The following is a 13,657-nucleotide window of genomic DNA, read 5'->3' as shown; positions in this document are numbered from 1 at the left end:
TCACTGGTGTTCAATTTCTTAAAAAACGACGAATTTCGTGTCAATTGAACCCCTTCATTGTTTTGTACTGTCACTTCCCCCTTTCCTTTCTAACTACCTGTTGGGTAGCGCTATCAAAATTTGCAGAAAGTTTATTTGATTTTTGACTTTTAACCAAAACTTCATCTCCAACCCGAATATCTGAGTCGACAGCACGTCGCTTAAAGTCAGTATATAGTTTACCGTCTATTTTACCCTTCCAGTCTCTGTCTCGAATCCCTTCATCAAAGACCTGAGGTTCTCGGCACAGTTCAGGTAATTTAGACTTCATTTCTCTGCGAAACATCATATAATAAGGAGTAGAACCTGTAGAAACTTGCGGAGTTGAACGATATGCCATTAGAAATTTGTTGATCTCATAGCGCCAATCTTTCTTTTCAACTTGAGCAACTTTGATTGCCTTTAACAATGTTCGATTTTGTCGTTCCACCTCACCGTTTGCTTGAGGCCATAATGGTATTGTTTTGCGGTGTATTACTCCATATTCTTCTAGAAAATTCTCAAATTCAATCGATACAAATTGTGGACCATTATCAGTTCGCAATGAGTAAGGTACTCCAAACCTTGAAAACATGGGCAGAATCGCTTGAATCAATTTTTCGCTTGTGATTGATTTCAAGATTGCAATTTCGCAGAAACGACTAAAGTAATCTACCACTACTAAAATGTTCTCACCACTTGGTAATGGACCAAGAATATCTGCCGCACAATCTTGCCAAGGCCCACTTGGTGGCAATACCCGAGCAATTGGTTCTGGTCTGCAAAAGTCGCTGGTGACTTGACATCCGTGACAAAGTTTACACATCTTTTCTGCATCAGCATCGATCTTTGGCCACCACACCTTTGTGCGTAATCGATTCTATGTCTTGACAATGCCTTGGTGACCCTCGTGTGCCAAATTGAGCACCTTTTCACGCAACGTAGCAGGTATAACGAGCCTTGTCCCTCTGAGCAACAAGTTTCCATATGTACACAGTTCATTTTTTACATGCAAAAAGCTTGTGTCTGTACACTTGGACCAATTTCCTGAATGAATATAGTCCCTAATTTCTGACAACTGTAGATCAGCAGCTGATTCTTGTTCAAGTTTTTTTGTAGATAAAGCGACTGGCATACTTTGCAGAACAATAGATCTCACATAATCATAAGGTTCTGTCAAATCTTTGCTTTCTTCATAGGGCTCTTTATTTAGCCTTGACAATGCATCAGCAATGTTAGTTTTCCCTGGACGATAGATAACACTAAAATCAAACGATTGTAAACGCAATACCCAGCGTTCTATTCTTGCTGATGGTCTTGATTTCTTCGTGTAAATGTATTGCAGGGGCTTATGATCTGTTTCAAGTTCAAAATGTCTTCCAAATACATACAAATTGAATCTTTCACAAGACCAAACCAACCCTAGAGCTTCTTTTTCCGTTTGGCTGTACTTCTTTTCCACATCAGACAAACTTCGAGATGCATAAGAAATGACTCTCCACATTCCATCTTGTAACTGTGTCAACACAGCACCTAGACCAACTGGAGATGCATCTGTCACAATTCTTGTCTTACAGTCATTCCGGTAATATGCCAATGTATCAGCCTTTGTGATCGCTGCTTTTAATTTCAAAAATGCATCTTGGTGTGCTTTATGCCATTGAAACTTTGCAGTCTTTTTGGTCAAGTCTAGTATAGGCCTTGCAATGGTTGCTAAATTTGGGATAAACTTAGCTGAAAACTGAACAAGACCCATGAATGATCTGACTTCACTAGCTGAAGTTGGAGGTTGTGCTTTTTGAATAGCTGCAATTTTCTCTGCACTGGGACTTACCCCTTGTTGGTGCAAGTCATGTCCAAAAAATGTAAGCTTTGACATTCTAAACTGACATTTTGTTTTATTCAAAGTTAATCCAGATTTTAACAACTTTTCCAGTACCACATGTAATCGACTGTCATGTTCTGTCCTGTCTTTTCCATAAATGACAATGTCATCTGCAATGTTAGCAACACCATCGCAGTTCTTCAATAAATCCCAAATAATTTTCTGATATTTTTCAGGAGCAGAACTCAGTCCAAACATTAGCCTTTTATATCTGTATAGACCTCGATGTGTAACAAATGTTGTAATATGGCGGCTCGTTTCATCCAATATTATCTGATGAAAGCCCCATTTTAAATCCAACTTACTGAAAACAGTACTACCATTGAGTTGATACAACAGTTCTTCAACAGTGGGAATTGGATGTCTCTCTCTAACTATAGCCTGATTGGCTTGTCGCATATCAACACAAATGCGAATGTCACCATCACTCTTAGGTATGACTACCAATGGAGAGATCCAACTTGATGGTCCTTCTGGGACTTCTTCTATAATATCAGCATCAAGCAGTTCATTTAACTTTACATCTACCTTTTCTCTCATCGGAAATGGTATTCTTCGAACAGGTTGAGCTACTGGCTTAAGAGAATCATCAATATGCAATTTTAACTCATAATCTTTTAACAAGCCAACACCAGTAAATAAACCATCATACTTAGACACAATGTCATTATCAACTTGAGGTTCAACATTATTAGCACCAGATTTAACACCAGTTACATGTATTGGACCAACATGCAACAAACCTAAAGTCTCTGCGGTGTCTTTGCCCAATATTCTGTGTCCATCGGTATCTGCTACCACAAAGTCAGCAACACATACTTTTTGTGTAACTTTTGACTCAACTAACATGTCTCCCACAGACACACCACCAATGTTTAAACTTACACTGCACAGCCCATGTGTTGAACTTTTCATTGAAAAGACATTAGTTGATGCTCCAAATTCATTTGTAACTTTTGACTCAACTAACATGTCTCCCACAGACACACCACCAATGTTTAAACTTACACTGCACAGCCCATGTGTTGAACTTTTCATTGAAAAGACATTAGTTGATGCTCCAAATTCATTTTCACCCAATCCTGAATTATCTATTTGATTGGCATTAGATTTTAAAAAGGTTTTAGATTTTGCATTTCTTTGTTGATAAAACTGTGTTGTATTCCTTACTTTTGATCTGCATTTCTTTTGAAAATGTCCCAGATTTCCACATTTGTGACACTTCTTCCCTCTTGCAGGGCACTGCCTGTCAAGTTTGAAATGACCAAATAATCCACATGCAAAACACTCTTGTGTGTCTTTTCCCTGTTTTGACTTAATGTTACTCTTTCTTTGTACAGGAACTGAATTTACTTCATGCTGCATGCTTGGTTCTAATGATTTTCTTTCCATCATCTTAACCTGTGAATTAACTGCTTCATGTGCTCTAGCAATAGCTAATATATCATTTAACTGCACATCTCCTTTTTCCAAAAACTTTCGTCGTAAATGATTGGAATGACATTTATCAATTACTTGATCACGAAGTTGGGTATCCAATGAATCACCAAATTCACACATAGCTGCCTGTTGTCGCAGTCTGCAAACAAATTTGTTCACCGGCTCATCATATTTTTGCATCAATTGCCTAAAAACATGGCGTTCAAAAGGTACATTAGCCTTAGGAAGAAAATGATCATCCAACAATGTTAAAGTCTCTTGAAGAGTTTTACCTTCATTGTCTGGAACCAAAGAAAAATAAATTTCTTGCACATCCAAACCAGCAGTATGCAGAAGCAGAGCCTGTTTTTGTTCATCACTGGTGACACCTTTTCCAGTGATATACAATGAAAATGCCCGTTTCCATCGCTTCCAACGTTGTCCCTGGCTTTGTGCATCACCACTGACATCAAAGGGTAATACAGCTGACACCTCGCAGGTAACTGCAGCTCCATTCATGATGCTCACTAGTAGTTTGGACAACACGATAAGAACAATTCACTGTCTGCTTGGACCTCTTGAACTAATAGGCTACAGATTTAAATATTTTCCTCGTCGCCAAATGTCATATTCTGTCTGTTTACTGGTGTATTATATACAGAAACAACATGCACTTCCACTTTGATTAATTACTCACAACAGAATGTACTTCCGGGATACTTGCCAGAGTTGCCAAAAGATATTCTGGTAACCGGTCATAAGCATAACATAATAATCACATTTCACTACACTACACACTGGTTTTTGAAAAGCCAGTAATACATCAAGCAACTGCAATACCTTATGCACTGACCCTGATTTTGAACTCCACCTGGTGTCACATTAGCGCTCCAGCTCCATAGTCTGCCGGTTGGGGTGCATTTTCTTTTTTACCTCCATCAAGCGAGAATTGGAAAGTACCGCTTTGTGTAGGCCTAAATTGTTTATGGCTGTTAAAGTGGAATCATCATATCATGCTGTGACATAGTGATGCCACAAACAATTCAGTGCCACTTGGTTGTTCAGCATTAATATATTTTTTTTTCATGAATCTGATTTTGGGTGGGCCCACTGTCAATCTGGGTGGGCCTGTATCAATCAGGCCCACCCAGTAGATCCGCCCCTGTTGTTGAGTCTTAAGCATGTTCATAAAACGGCACTGGTTTGTAGACAGGTTGATAGGCTATAAGGTGATGGATTTTGATTGAGACAATAATTATAAGGTTATCACGTCTAAGCGGTTTTCTGTCTTGCGCGTTTGAAATCTCTTGTCACTGAAATCCAAGCCATGGCCGAATGGCCGCCCCTATCGACCTGCCAGGCTTGGATTTTGCAAGAGATTTAGTCTGGCTTTGTAGGCAAATGCGCGATCCGCGTGATCCAGGAGCTCCGGGTCCAGGAATTTGAGAATCCGGACAGACAGTGGGCACTGACCGTCTTGCTTTGAACAGGTTTGGATTCCCACTGTCTCCTCCACCACAAGTCATTGTGTTGGTGGAGGGTCGGCACCACTTTTTTCATTATGGGGGGGTGATCGTGGAGCTCTCCGCGGCCAACTCAAGGCCGCCATCCTGGCGGGAAGACCAAAATTATAGTGGTGAATAATGCTTAGGTTTGTTGGTAAAACATTCCCTTAGCAATTTTTTATATTTCTGCAAAGTCTTACTGGCATCAAGTCTTGTTTCTGGCATTATAGCAATTGAACTAACCACTTATGGATAGAAATAGCTAATACTTAAATCTTAACACCCGCAATGACAATCCGTGGTAAATTAAACCAGCAGATGGCGAATGATATCAAATCAATTCTGCAACGGGAGCTTCTTAAAACAACCCTACAAACCTGACAAATCTTGTTACATAGGCTACTCGAAGTAGAATGTAGTTCTGAAAACTTGAAAAGCACAGTAGGCCTACAATAATCCACAAGTCATCCACCTGCAGTGATAGGTCATAAAATAATTAACAAAACATGGCCGAAAACGTTTGTAGCTTATAGTTTATGTTCAATTTTAATGGATTATGTTAAATGCCGTGTGGTTGCTTGATTGTATATGTCTGTGGTTGAAGAAAGTGACCTCTTTACCAAAATTGAATTAACAAAACCTTCGTTAAAAATGTTATCGCTGTAGTTACTGAAAGCGTTTTGCTTCGGTAGAACTGGGAACAAAACATCAAAAATACGAAAAAAACAGATTTTTGCAATTAAGTTTTTTTCCGTTGCAGATAGGATCCCAGCAAACATCACAGTATTGGGCCAATACTGTATTTGTGTCGGCGTGTATCGTGTGTATCGGTAACGTTTGCACTGTATCGGGCCAATATCGGCAACGTAAAGTATTATATCGGCAAAATGGTACAGTTTGTCTGATACAAAGCCTGTATCGGGCCGATACAATGTTGTAAGGGCAAAACTGTACAGTTTGTGTAAGGGCAATGCGGTATTGGCACAGTACAGTTTGGTAATGGCAAAACTGTACAGTTTGTGTAAAGGCAATCCGGTATTGGCACAGTACAGTTTGGTAAAGGCAAAACTGCACAGTTTGTGTAAGGGCAATCCGGTATAGGCACAGTACAGTTTGGTAATGGCAAAAGTGTACAGTTTGTGTAAGGGCAATGCGGTATTGGCACAGTACTGTGTGGTAAAGGCAAAAGTGTACAGTTTGTGTAAGGGCAATGCGGTATTGGCACAGTACAGTTTGGTAATGGCAAATGTGTACAGTTTGTGTAAGGGCAATGCGGTATTGGCACAGTAAAGTTTGTTAATGGCAAAAGTGTACAGTTTGTGTAAGGGCAATCCGGTATTGGCACAGTACTGTGTGGTAAAGGCAAAAGTGTACAGTTTGTGTAAGGGCAATGCGGTATTGGCACAGTACTGTGTGGTAAAGGCAAAAGTGTACAGTTTGTGTAAGGGCAATGCGGTATTGGCACAGTACAGTTTGGTAATGGCAAATGTGTACAGTTTGTGTAAGGGCAATGCGGTATTGGCACAGTAAAGTTTGTTAATGGCAAAACTGTACAGTTTGTGTAAGGGCAATCCGGTATTGGCACAGTACTGTGTGGTAAAGGCAAAAGTGTACAGTTTGTGTAAAGGCAATCCGGTATTGGCACAGTACAGTTTGGTAATGGCGAAACCGTACACTGTAGCTACAGTTTGGTTGTAAATTATTGGGCTTGTTTTTGTGTTGATTTGGCTGTTTTGGGCTTGTTTTTTAGATTCATTTGCTTGTTTTCAAAAACCAACCTGGCATTACTGGTTTTCAGTTTACTACTAACGGGAACACACTTCGCTTGCGAGTTAAGCCAGGCGGCTACTTTCGTGCGTGGTAGAGAGAGCGAGAGAGAGAGGAAGAAAACTTTTGAGAAAGCTTGCAGTCGAGTTTAGCTGTTTGTCGTGTAATTTGCGTTGTATGCTACAGTAGAAACTCCTGCCGCGTTCCACGCATAATGCCTTTGGCCAACGCAACTGTTCAGTTGGCGCTCCCACTCTGTTTACTTGCTTGTTATGTAATTATGTTGAGGTGCGGTTCAGGTTGATAATCTTATTGCCTGAAGTACTAAGCTTAATTCATTTGTTTATATTTATCTAGATGTTCCATTTAGTTTGTTAAAGCTAATATAAGCTTGCGTAATAAAGTATGTATTAGTTCACGACAATTTAACAAACTAATTGAAGATGTATAGCAAGTTTATAAAGCCCAGTTTGTTCAGCGCTGATCCCAACTATGGTCAAGCTAGTAAAGAGTGGAAACATTGGCATCGAACATTCGCGAATTTTCTTGCAGCATTTCCAGCTGAACCAGAGATCAGTGATGACGATAAACTGCGATGTTTGATCGCCCACGTTGATAAGGATGTTTATGATTACATCAGTGAATGTAATACTTATGACCTTGCAATAAGAACTTTAGAAAGATTATACGTGAAACCAAATAATCTCATATTTGCCAGATATTTGCTAATGACGTGCAAACAGCAGGCAGAACAGTCATTAGATGATTACGTATTAAACTTGAAGCGGCTATCTCGAGATTGCAATTATAAAGCCGTAACCGCGGAAGTTTGCCGCAATGAAGCGATTCGTGACGCTTTTATATCAGGGATATTGTCTGCATCAATACATCGGGTGGATAACGTGACACAGTCATGCCTTCTAAACACTTTGCTTTAAAGGTGAGTGGGCGTCGTCAGCAGTAGCAAAGTGCGCCTTTCTACGACAAGTTCCATGTCGCACTTTTCACGCCATCACGGCTGGACTGAATAATAATGGTTTTGATGCATGATTCTGTAAACATTACTTTTTCTGAGACAATAAAATATCTGCTTTTACATGTGCTGTTATGCGAACACCGAACTTGGATGGTGCCACTGAAAGTGCCATAGAAAAATGTATCAGTACTTGGATGCAAAATTTTAATGACCGCGAAGGGGGACGGAAAAGACGAACCATCGGTTGCTCATATATTCAATAAATTTTCACATAAGAATTTTCTTGTTTCTGTTTGAAAGTACGGGTTAGGGTTACTGATGCAGGCTTGGTGATGGCATTGTATATGCCTGTACATTTGTAGGTATTGGCATGGTGTAGGCGCAGGCATGGTATCTTTTACAGGTACAGGCAGATAAATGGCATTGCCCTGGCCCAGTATTGGCATCGTATAGTGATATTCGCTGAGTAATGGCATTGCACAATGCACAGGCCAGAACGAGGGTGTAAGGTACAAAAAAAGGTTGGGTAATGGCATCGTGCTGGCAACTGTAGTAATACTGTATCGGCCCAGTATAGAACTTGTTTGCACTTTCTTACCGGGCCTGTATAGATTACTGTATCGTGCCAATAAAGGGACCCGATATAACTCCGCATTGGCCCTATGCCGGCCCGATTAGGGTATGTTAAAGGTACAAATACCGGTTGGGTAATGGCATAGTGCCGGCAACTGTAGTAATACTGTATCGGCCCAGTATAGAACTTGTTTGCACTTTCTTACCGGGCCTGTATAGATTACTGTATCGTGCCAATAAAGGGACCCGATATAACACCGCATTGGCCCTATGCCGGCCCGATTAGGGTATGTTAAAGGTACAAATATCGGTTGGGTAATGGCATAGTGCCGGCAACTGTAGTAATACTGTATCGGCCCAGTATAGAACTTGTTTGCACTTTCTTACCGGGCCTGTATAGATTACTGTATCGTGCCAATAAAGGGACCCGATATAACACCGCATTGGCCCTATACCGGCCCGATTAGGGTATGTTAGCTGGGATGGTAAGATGTATCAAGCGCAGATAGGAAGTTGACCATTCCGCACAAGTTGACACCTGACACGTCTTCCTATCTCCTTTCGCTACCGAGATATCGCAAACTTCATGCAAATTTTTCCACGCTTCAATTTTTCAAACTTTGGGGGCTGCGCATCCACCAACACTAGCCTATTAGACAGGTAGGCTACAAGCAATTCTATCAGAAATGGTAGTAAACTCATACAAGTTAGAGATTTGAGAATGAACCGTAAAAAGCTAGGAAGGTTACTCAAGAAAATTCTTGCGAAACATAAATAATTTTCACATTTCCACTTGTATCATGCGTCGTCGGGTTCATTATGCAAGGGACGTGTATTTGCTATCGTTTGAATTTAGTGGGGTTTGAACAGCTAGGCGCAGCCTGGCTCATTGCACTATTTGCTGTAGATTGCTAGGCTCGGATGGGTGGAAACAACCAGCTTCAGAAAAAAACGAAACAATGAAAATTAATTTAAATTTTATTGAGCTTTTAACGAAGTCTTTCAGAATCATAGGCATACGAAGCCGAGCAACGTGATCAAGTTTAACATCTTCAAGTTTATTACATTTACATAAACATACAACTACGCAACAAATTAAGTATCGAACGTTTTCGACATAACAAGATGTCCTCTTCAGGAATAATATACATACAAATTAACTACATCTGAAAAAAATACAATGGTTAACTAAATCTATAAACAGAAAAAGACAAAAACTGCACAGTACTTCTGACTAGCTCAAACTCCACGAGAATCAAAGGTAACTACATCAATCGGTGTTAAACAGATCACATGATATGGTAGAAAGGCAAGGTGCAAAAAAACTAATTTTAAAATACAGAGAGCAAGAAAGACGAGCCGCAAGCATACAATTGTCTGTTCAAAAGTGGATTGTGACGTTTTATGTACAAGGCTTCCAAGATCTTAGTTTGATACTCAGACCTGCCTCTAGACATGATCTCAAACTGCTTGCAGTTTGAGATCTGAGTTTGAGATCATGTCTAGAGGCAGGTCTGAGTATCAAACTAAGATCTTGGAAGCCTTGTACATAAAACGTCACAATCCACTTTTGAACAGACAATTGTATGCTTGCGGCTTGTCTTTCTTGCTCTCTGTATTTTAAAATTAGTTTTTTCGCACCTTGCCTTTCTACCATAGGCTATCATGTGATCTGTTTAACACCGTTTGATGCAGTTACCTTTGATTCTCGTGGAGCCTATATCGTTGAGTTTGAGCTAGTCAGAAGTACTGTGCAGTTTTTGTCTTTTTCTGTTTATAGATTTAGTTAACCATTGTATTTTTTTCAGATGTAGTTAATTTGTATGTATATTATTCCTGAAGAGGACATCTTGTGATGTCGAAAACGTTCGATACTTAATTTGTTGCGTAGTTGTATGTTTATGTAAATGTAATAAACTTGAAGATGTTAAACTTGATCACGTTGCTCGGCTTCGTATGCCTATGGTTCAACAAGACAAACTCTCTACCGAAGCTCTATCTTTCAGAATCACAGCACACATGTTATATCTAGTTTTGTATTTATTTTCGGCTTTCATGATTACAACATGCTGTTAAGGTTATTGTTGCCGAACCCACAACAATATTTCGAGATTAGGTGTCGCAAACAATAACTTCCTTCAATACACAAATTGTTCACACGATGCAAATGTGGACCGCTATTCGCTACAACAAGTGACCATTGTCCATGAAAAACTACCAAGGAAACAAATCAAATCACGCAACGAATTGCTCACTGTGACGTTCATGAATTACTTCTCATTAAATGATGTGAATACAAACGACTCTACTTCGAGGGCACGAGCAACCGGCGACAATCGGCAGCACAGAACCTATCGCGGTTGCACAGTTGGTAGGGCGTCACCGTATAAACCACAGGGGGGGGGGTTCTTCCTGCAAATCGACGCTGACGAGTATCCACGCATCGATTTGTGGCGAAGCTGTTGTAAAGCGGCCTTCCGTCGTAACCCAAGACAAAAAGATTGAAGAAAAGACAAAGTAAAACTATTCTCTCTTTATGTAAACGTGTGGATTCATTTAGTCTGTAAAGATAAAATCTATATAAGAGCCACGAAATCCGTAACTACCTCAAACGCGTCGGCAGCATTCATATTCGATAACCGTAATATTCGACGTATTTCATCTGTTGCGCTTCCCGGATGCTGGCCATCAGTTTCTGTGTCTTCCTGGCTCGTCTCATCTCGCGCAGTGATTGTTTACGTAACTTTTGCTCTTGCTCTTTTAATTTCTTCGATGCGTCATTTTTATTCCGCAGCCAGATTCGGAACGCGCGGTTGCAATCTCGTCGCTCCCTGCAAAGTCAACAATTCATTCCTCGATTTGTTGAGACATGACGCGTCATCTAAAAATAACTAGCAAGACCAACGATGGCACTTGATCAATCAACGTTGATCCTATGATTGGATGCAAGCTCGCAATGATGAAGTACTTGATATGAAACTAAACAAATATACGAAACTTACCTCAGATACCATCCCTCGTCGTATTCTATCTGCTGCTGTTGCGTCACAATACGTTCCATTTTACTTTGTACGCGTTTTTGTTTCAGCCAATCCTTGTAAGCTTCTTCTGCCTCGCGCCTCCCTTCTTCCTGGCAATTTATTGGCTGATTAGTTGTCACGTGACATAAAAGTTGCAAATAATCGATTCAACGACTTCTCTGTAATGCAGCTCGAACATCGCATGGAATGAAGGGAACATCATTATTACAGGTGAGATCAATTCTTAGTAAGTCAAACTATTGCGTTTCACGCTGTGACAGACAAGACAAAGTGAGGCATCATAACAAATTGAACACTATTTTCAAAACAATAAGCTGCGAATATTAATCAATGGCGCAAGAGTAGGTTTCAGATTGTTAACGCCATAGGACAATTTTTAACTAACAAGTCAGTTTTCTTTTATGTTTTTGTTCTAGTTCTCAATTTTGAGGCACAAGTCGCTCCTTCGTGGCAAGTTTATACAAATGTGGTACGATACTGCGATGATTTAAAGTCAGTCTAGTCATAAGTTGTGCTGCAAGTGCAATAGAATAGTTATAATACCGAAGGCTTTGTTCGAAACGAATTTTCTTTGGCAAAACAAAATCAAATTCTTAGCAAGTTACACAGTTATACACAACAAGAGTTTTTTAGTTTGACATCTTAAAACTTTTTTTACATGTTGTGGCATTCAAAAACTAATTTAGGGTAATATTGGGGTGCTAAATCTAAGCTCGAATTTCTTCTATTTCAACAGGTTAGTGAGATATGACTTTGAGAAAACTGTTATATTCTCCCAACGTTACATGATTTAGGCCACATCTGCCTCCTATGTATGCAGTGTTGTAGGAGTGCCAAAGCAAACTGGCCACAGTTGTACTTTTCGTTTCCGATTTCTTCTTTTTTAATAAGTTGCGTTGAAAATAGATGAGCATCAAATTGTGGTTTGTGGGGGCGTTTATGCTAAGCTCTCCTTGCCACAGATCATCACATTATGCATTGCGTGTATATGTATGTGTAACTAACGCAATGTAAATTATATAACTTTTGGGAAAATACTAACTTTTGGTTATCACTAGAGATGTAAATGCAAAAAAAACGTGTTTTTGTCAAAAAAAAACTTGGGCCAAAAAAAACACGAGTTTTTTGTTTTTATTGTTTTTTTTTTCATATTGTCTGGAAAAGTTGCAAATATTTTACAATTTGTGGCAGTAAACCTGACAAACATTGAATTAATGCAATTTTATACATGACATAATGTAGATGAGTTAATTTCTTTTTCCTTTGATGGAAGTGCCCTTTATGGAAGTTAGCCTGCGATGTTAGTATACCGGGATTGGTTATTCTTGTGCACACTTAATAGGTTGACGAATTTATGGCAAAAACAAGATGGCAGTATTCAGAACACACATTACCTTGTTTGTGGTAATTTATTAATGCAAGCTATTGCCAATAGCTTGTTTAAACATGTTTTTTAACTGATAGCTTTGCAACGATGTATAATGCTTTATAAATGTTGAAACAGAAGTATTCCTTTCGAGTGTTGTAAGGTCTTAGACCAGTGGTTCCCAACCTTTTTGTTGTCACGGACCCCTTTTTAAACAAATTATTAATTCTGCGGATCCCTACCTAAATTTTGCCTGAAACTCAATTAACATACTATTGACTATTGTAATAATTATGCTACTCAACTACTGCACTGTGCCATATTGCATTGCCGCTATGACTCTTGCGGCAAATATCAGGTTAAACAGTTGCTCAAGTAAGAAAATGAATTAATTGTTCAAGAAATGTCAGCAGTATTTGAATATTAAGGTGACCCAAAGTGCCATGCCGAAACTTTTTCAACGTAAGCAAATTTAATGGGAGGGCTGTTGTTGCCTGTCCTGAACTAAACGACTGAACTGTGGTTGAGTTTTTGACAATGCAACATGCATGTCATCTTCAACGTCCAGGCGATTTGATGTTTAGTTTTATTGTAACAAGAGCTGAGAATCCTGCCTCGCAAAGATAGGCTAAGTGGTTATGAATGGTAACAAAACAATAATCGCTTGCTTTGCCAAGAATGGGTAGGTTTGCAGTTGTGAGCACCAAAATTCTTCCACAGTTTTTAAATGAAATTCAATGCGTAATAACTCTTTTGATGTTAAATCAATTAGGTCTAAGTCATCTTTACTGAGATCGTCATCGCCAATGCTGTTCAAGTCAAAAAGAAAAGGATTTCGAATCCAAGTTTTAACTTTGTTCGGCAGGTGTTCTAAATTAAAATAACGTTGAAATGAGATTTGCAGGGTTTCAAGTGTGTGCAAAATTTTTCTCAGAGATCAAAAGAGCGCATTCTCTTTGAGTTTCATCCATCAAGATAAGATCTAACATTGGAAATTAGCGTAATTACCTGCTTCCAATCTGCGTCTCCAAACCTGCAACTTGGCTAAAAACGCTTTCAGTTTTTCAGCTGCATCAATTATGGTCACACCTGGTCCTTGAATGCCAC

At 39.4% G+C, this 13,657-nt stretch overlaps 1 protein-coding gene across 1 annotated transcript in view; it reads right to left on the bottom strand.

Annotated features, from left to right (window-relative positions):
* Positions 1-10,171: 10,171 nt before the first annotated feature.
* Positions 10,172-13,657, bottom strand: part of LOC145777019 (uncharacterized) — a 36,530-nt gene continuing 33,044 nt past the window's right edge. The window contains exons 9-10 of the mRNA XM_082588286.1: positions 11,146-11,273; positions 10,172-10,974 (exon numbers count right to left, since the gene is read on the bottom strand). Of these exons, the coding sequence (XP_082444412.1) occupies positions 10,770-10,974; positions 11,146-11,273 (333 nt within the window). The 3' untranslated portion in view covers positions 10,172-10,769. The remainder of the gene's footprint in view (positions 10,975-11,145; positions 11,274-13,657) is intronic.

The sequence above is a fragment of the Aplidium turbinatum genome, chromosome 9, assembly GCF_918807975.1.
Source record: "Aplidium turbinatum chromosome 9, kaAplTurb1.1, whole genome shotgun sequence".
Lineage (NCBI taxonomy): Eukaryota > Metazoa > Chordata > Ascidiacea > Aplousobranchia > Polyclinidae > Aplidium > Aplidium turbinatum.
This window is presented reverse-complemented; position numbering and strand designations above follow the sequence as displayed.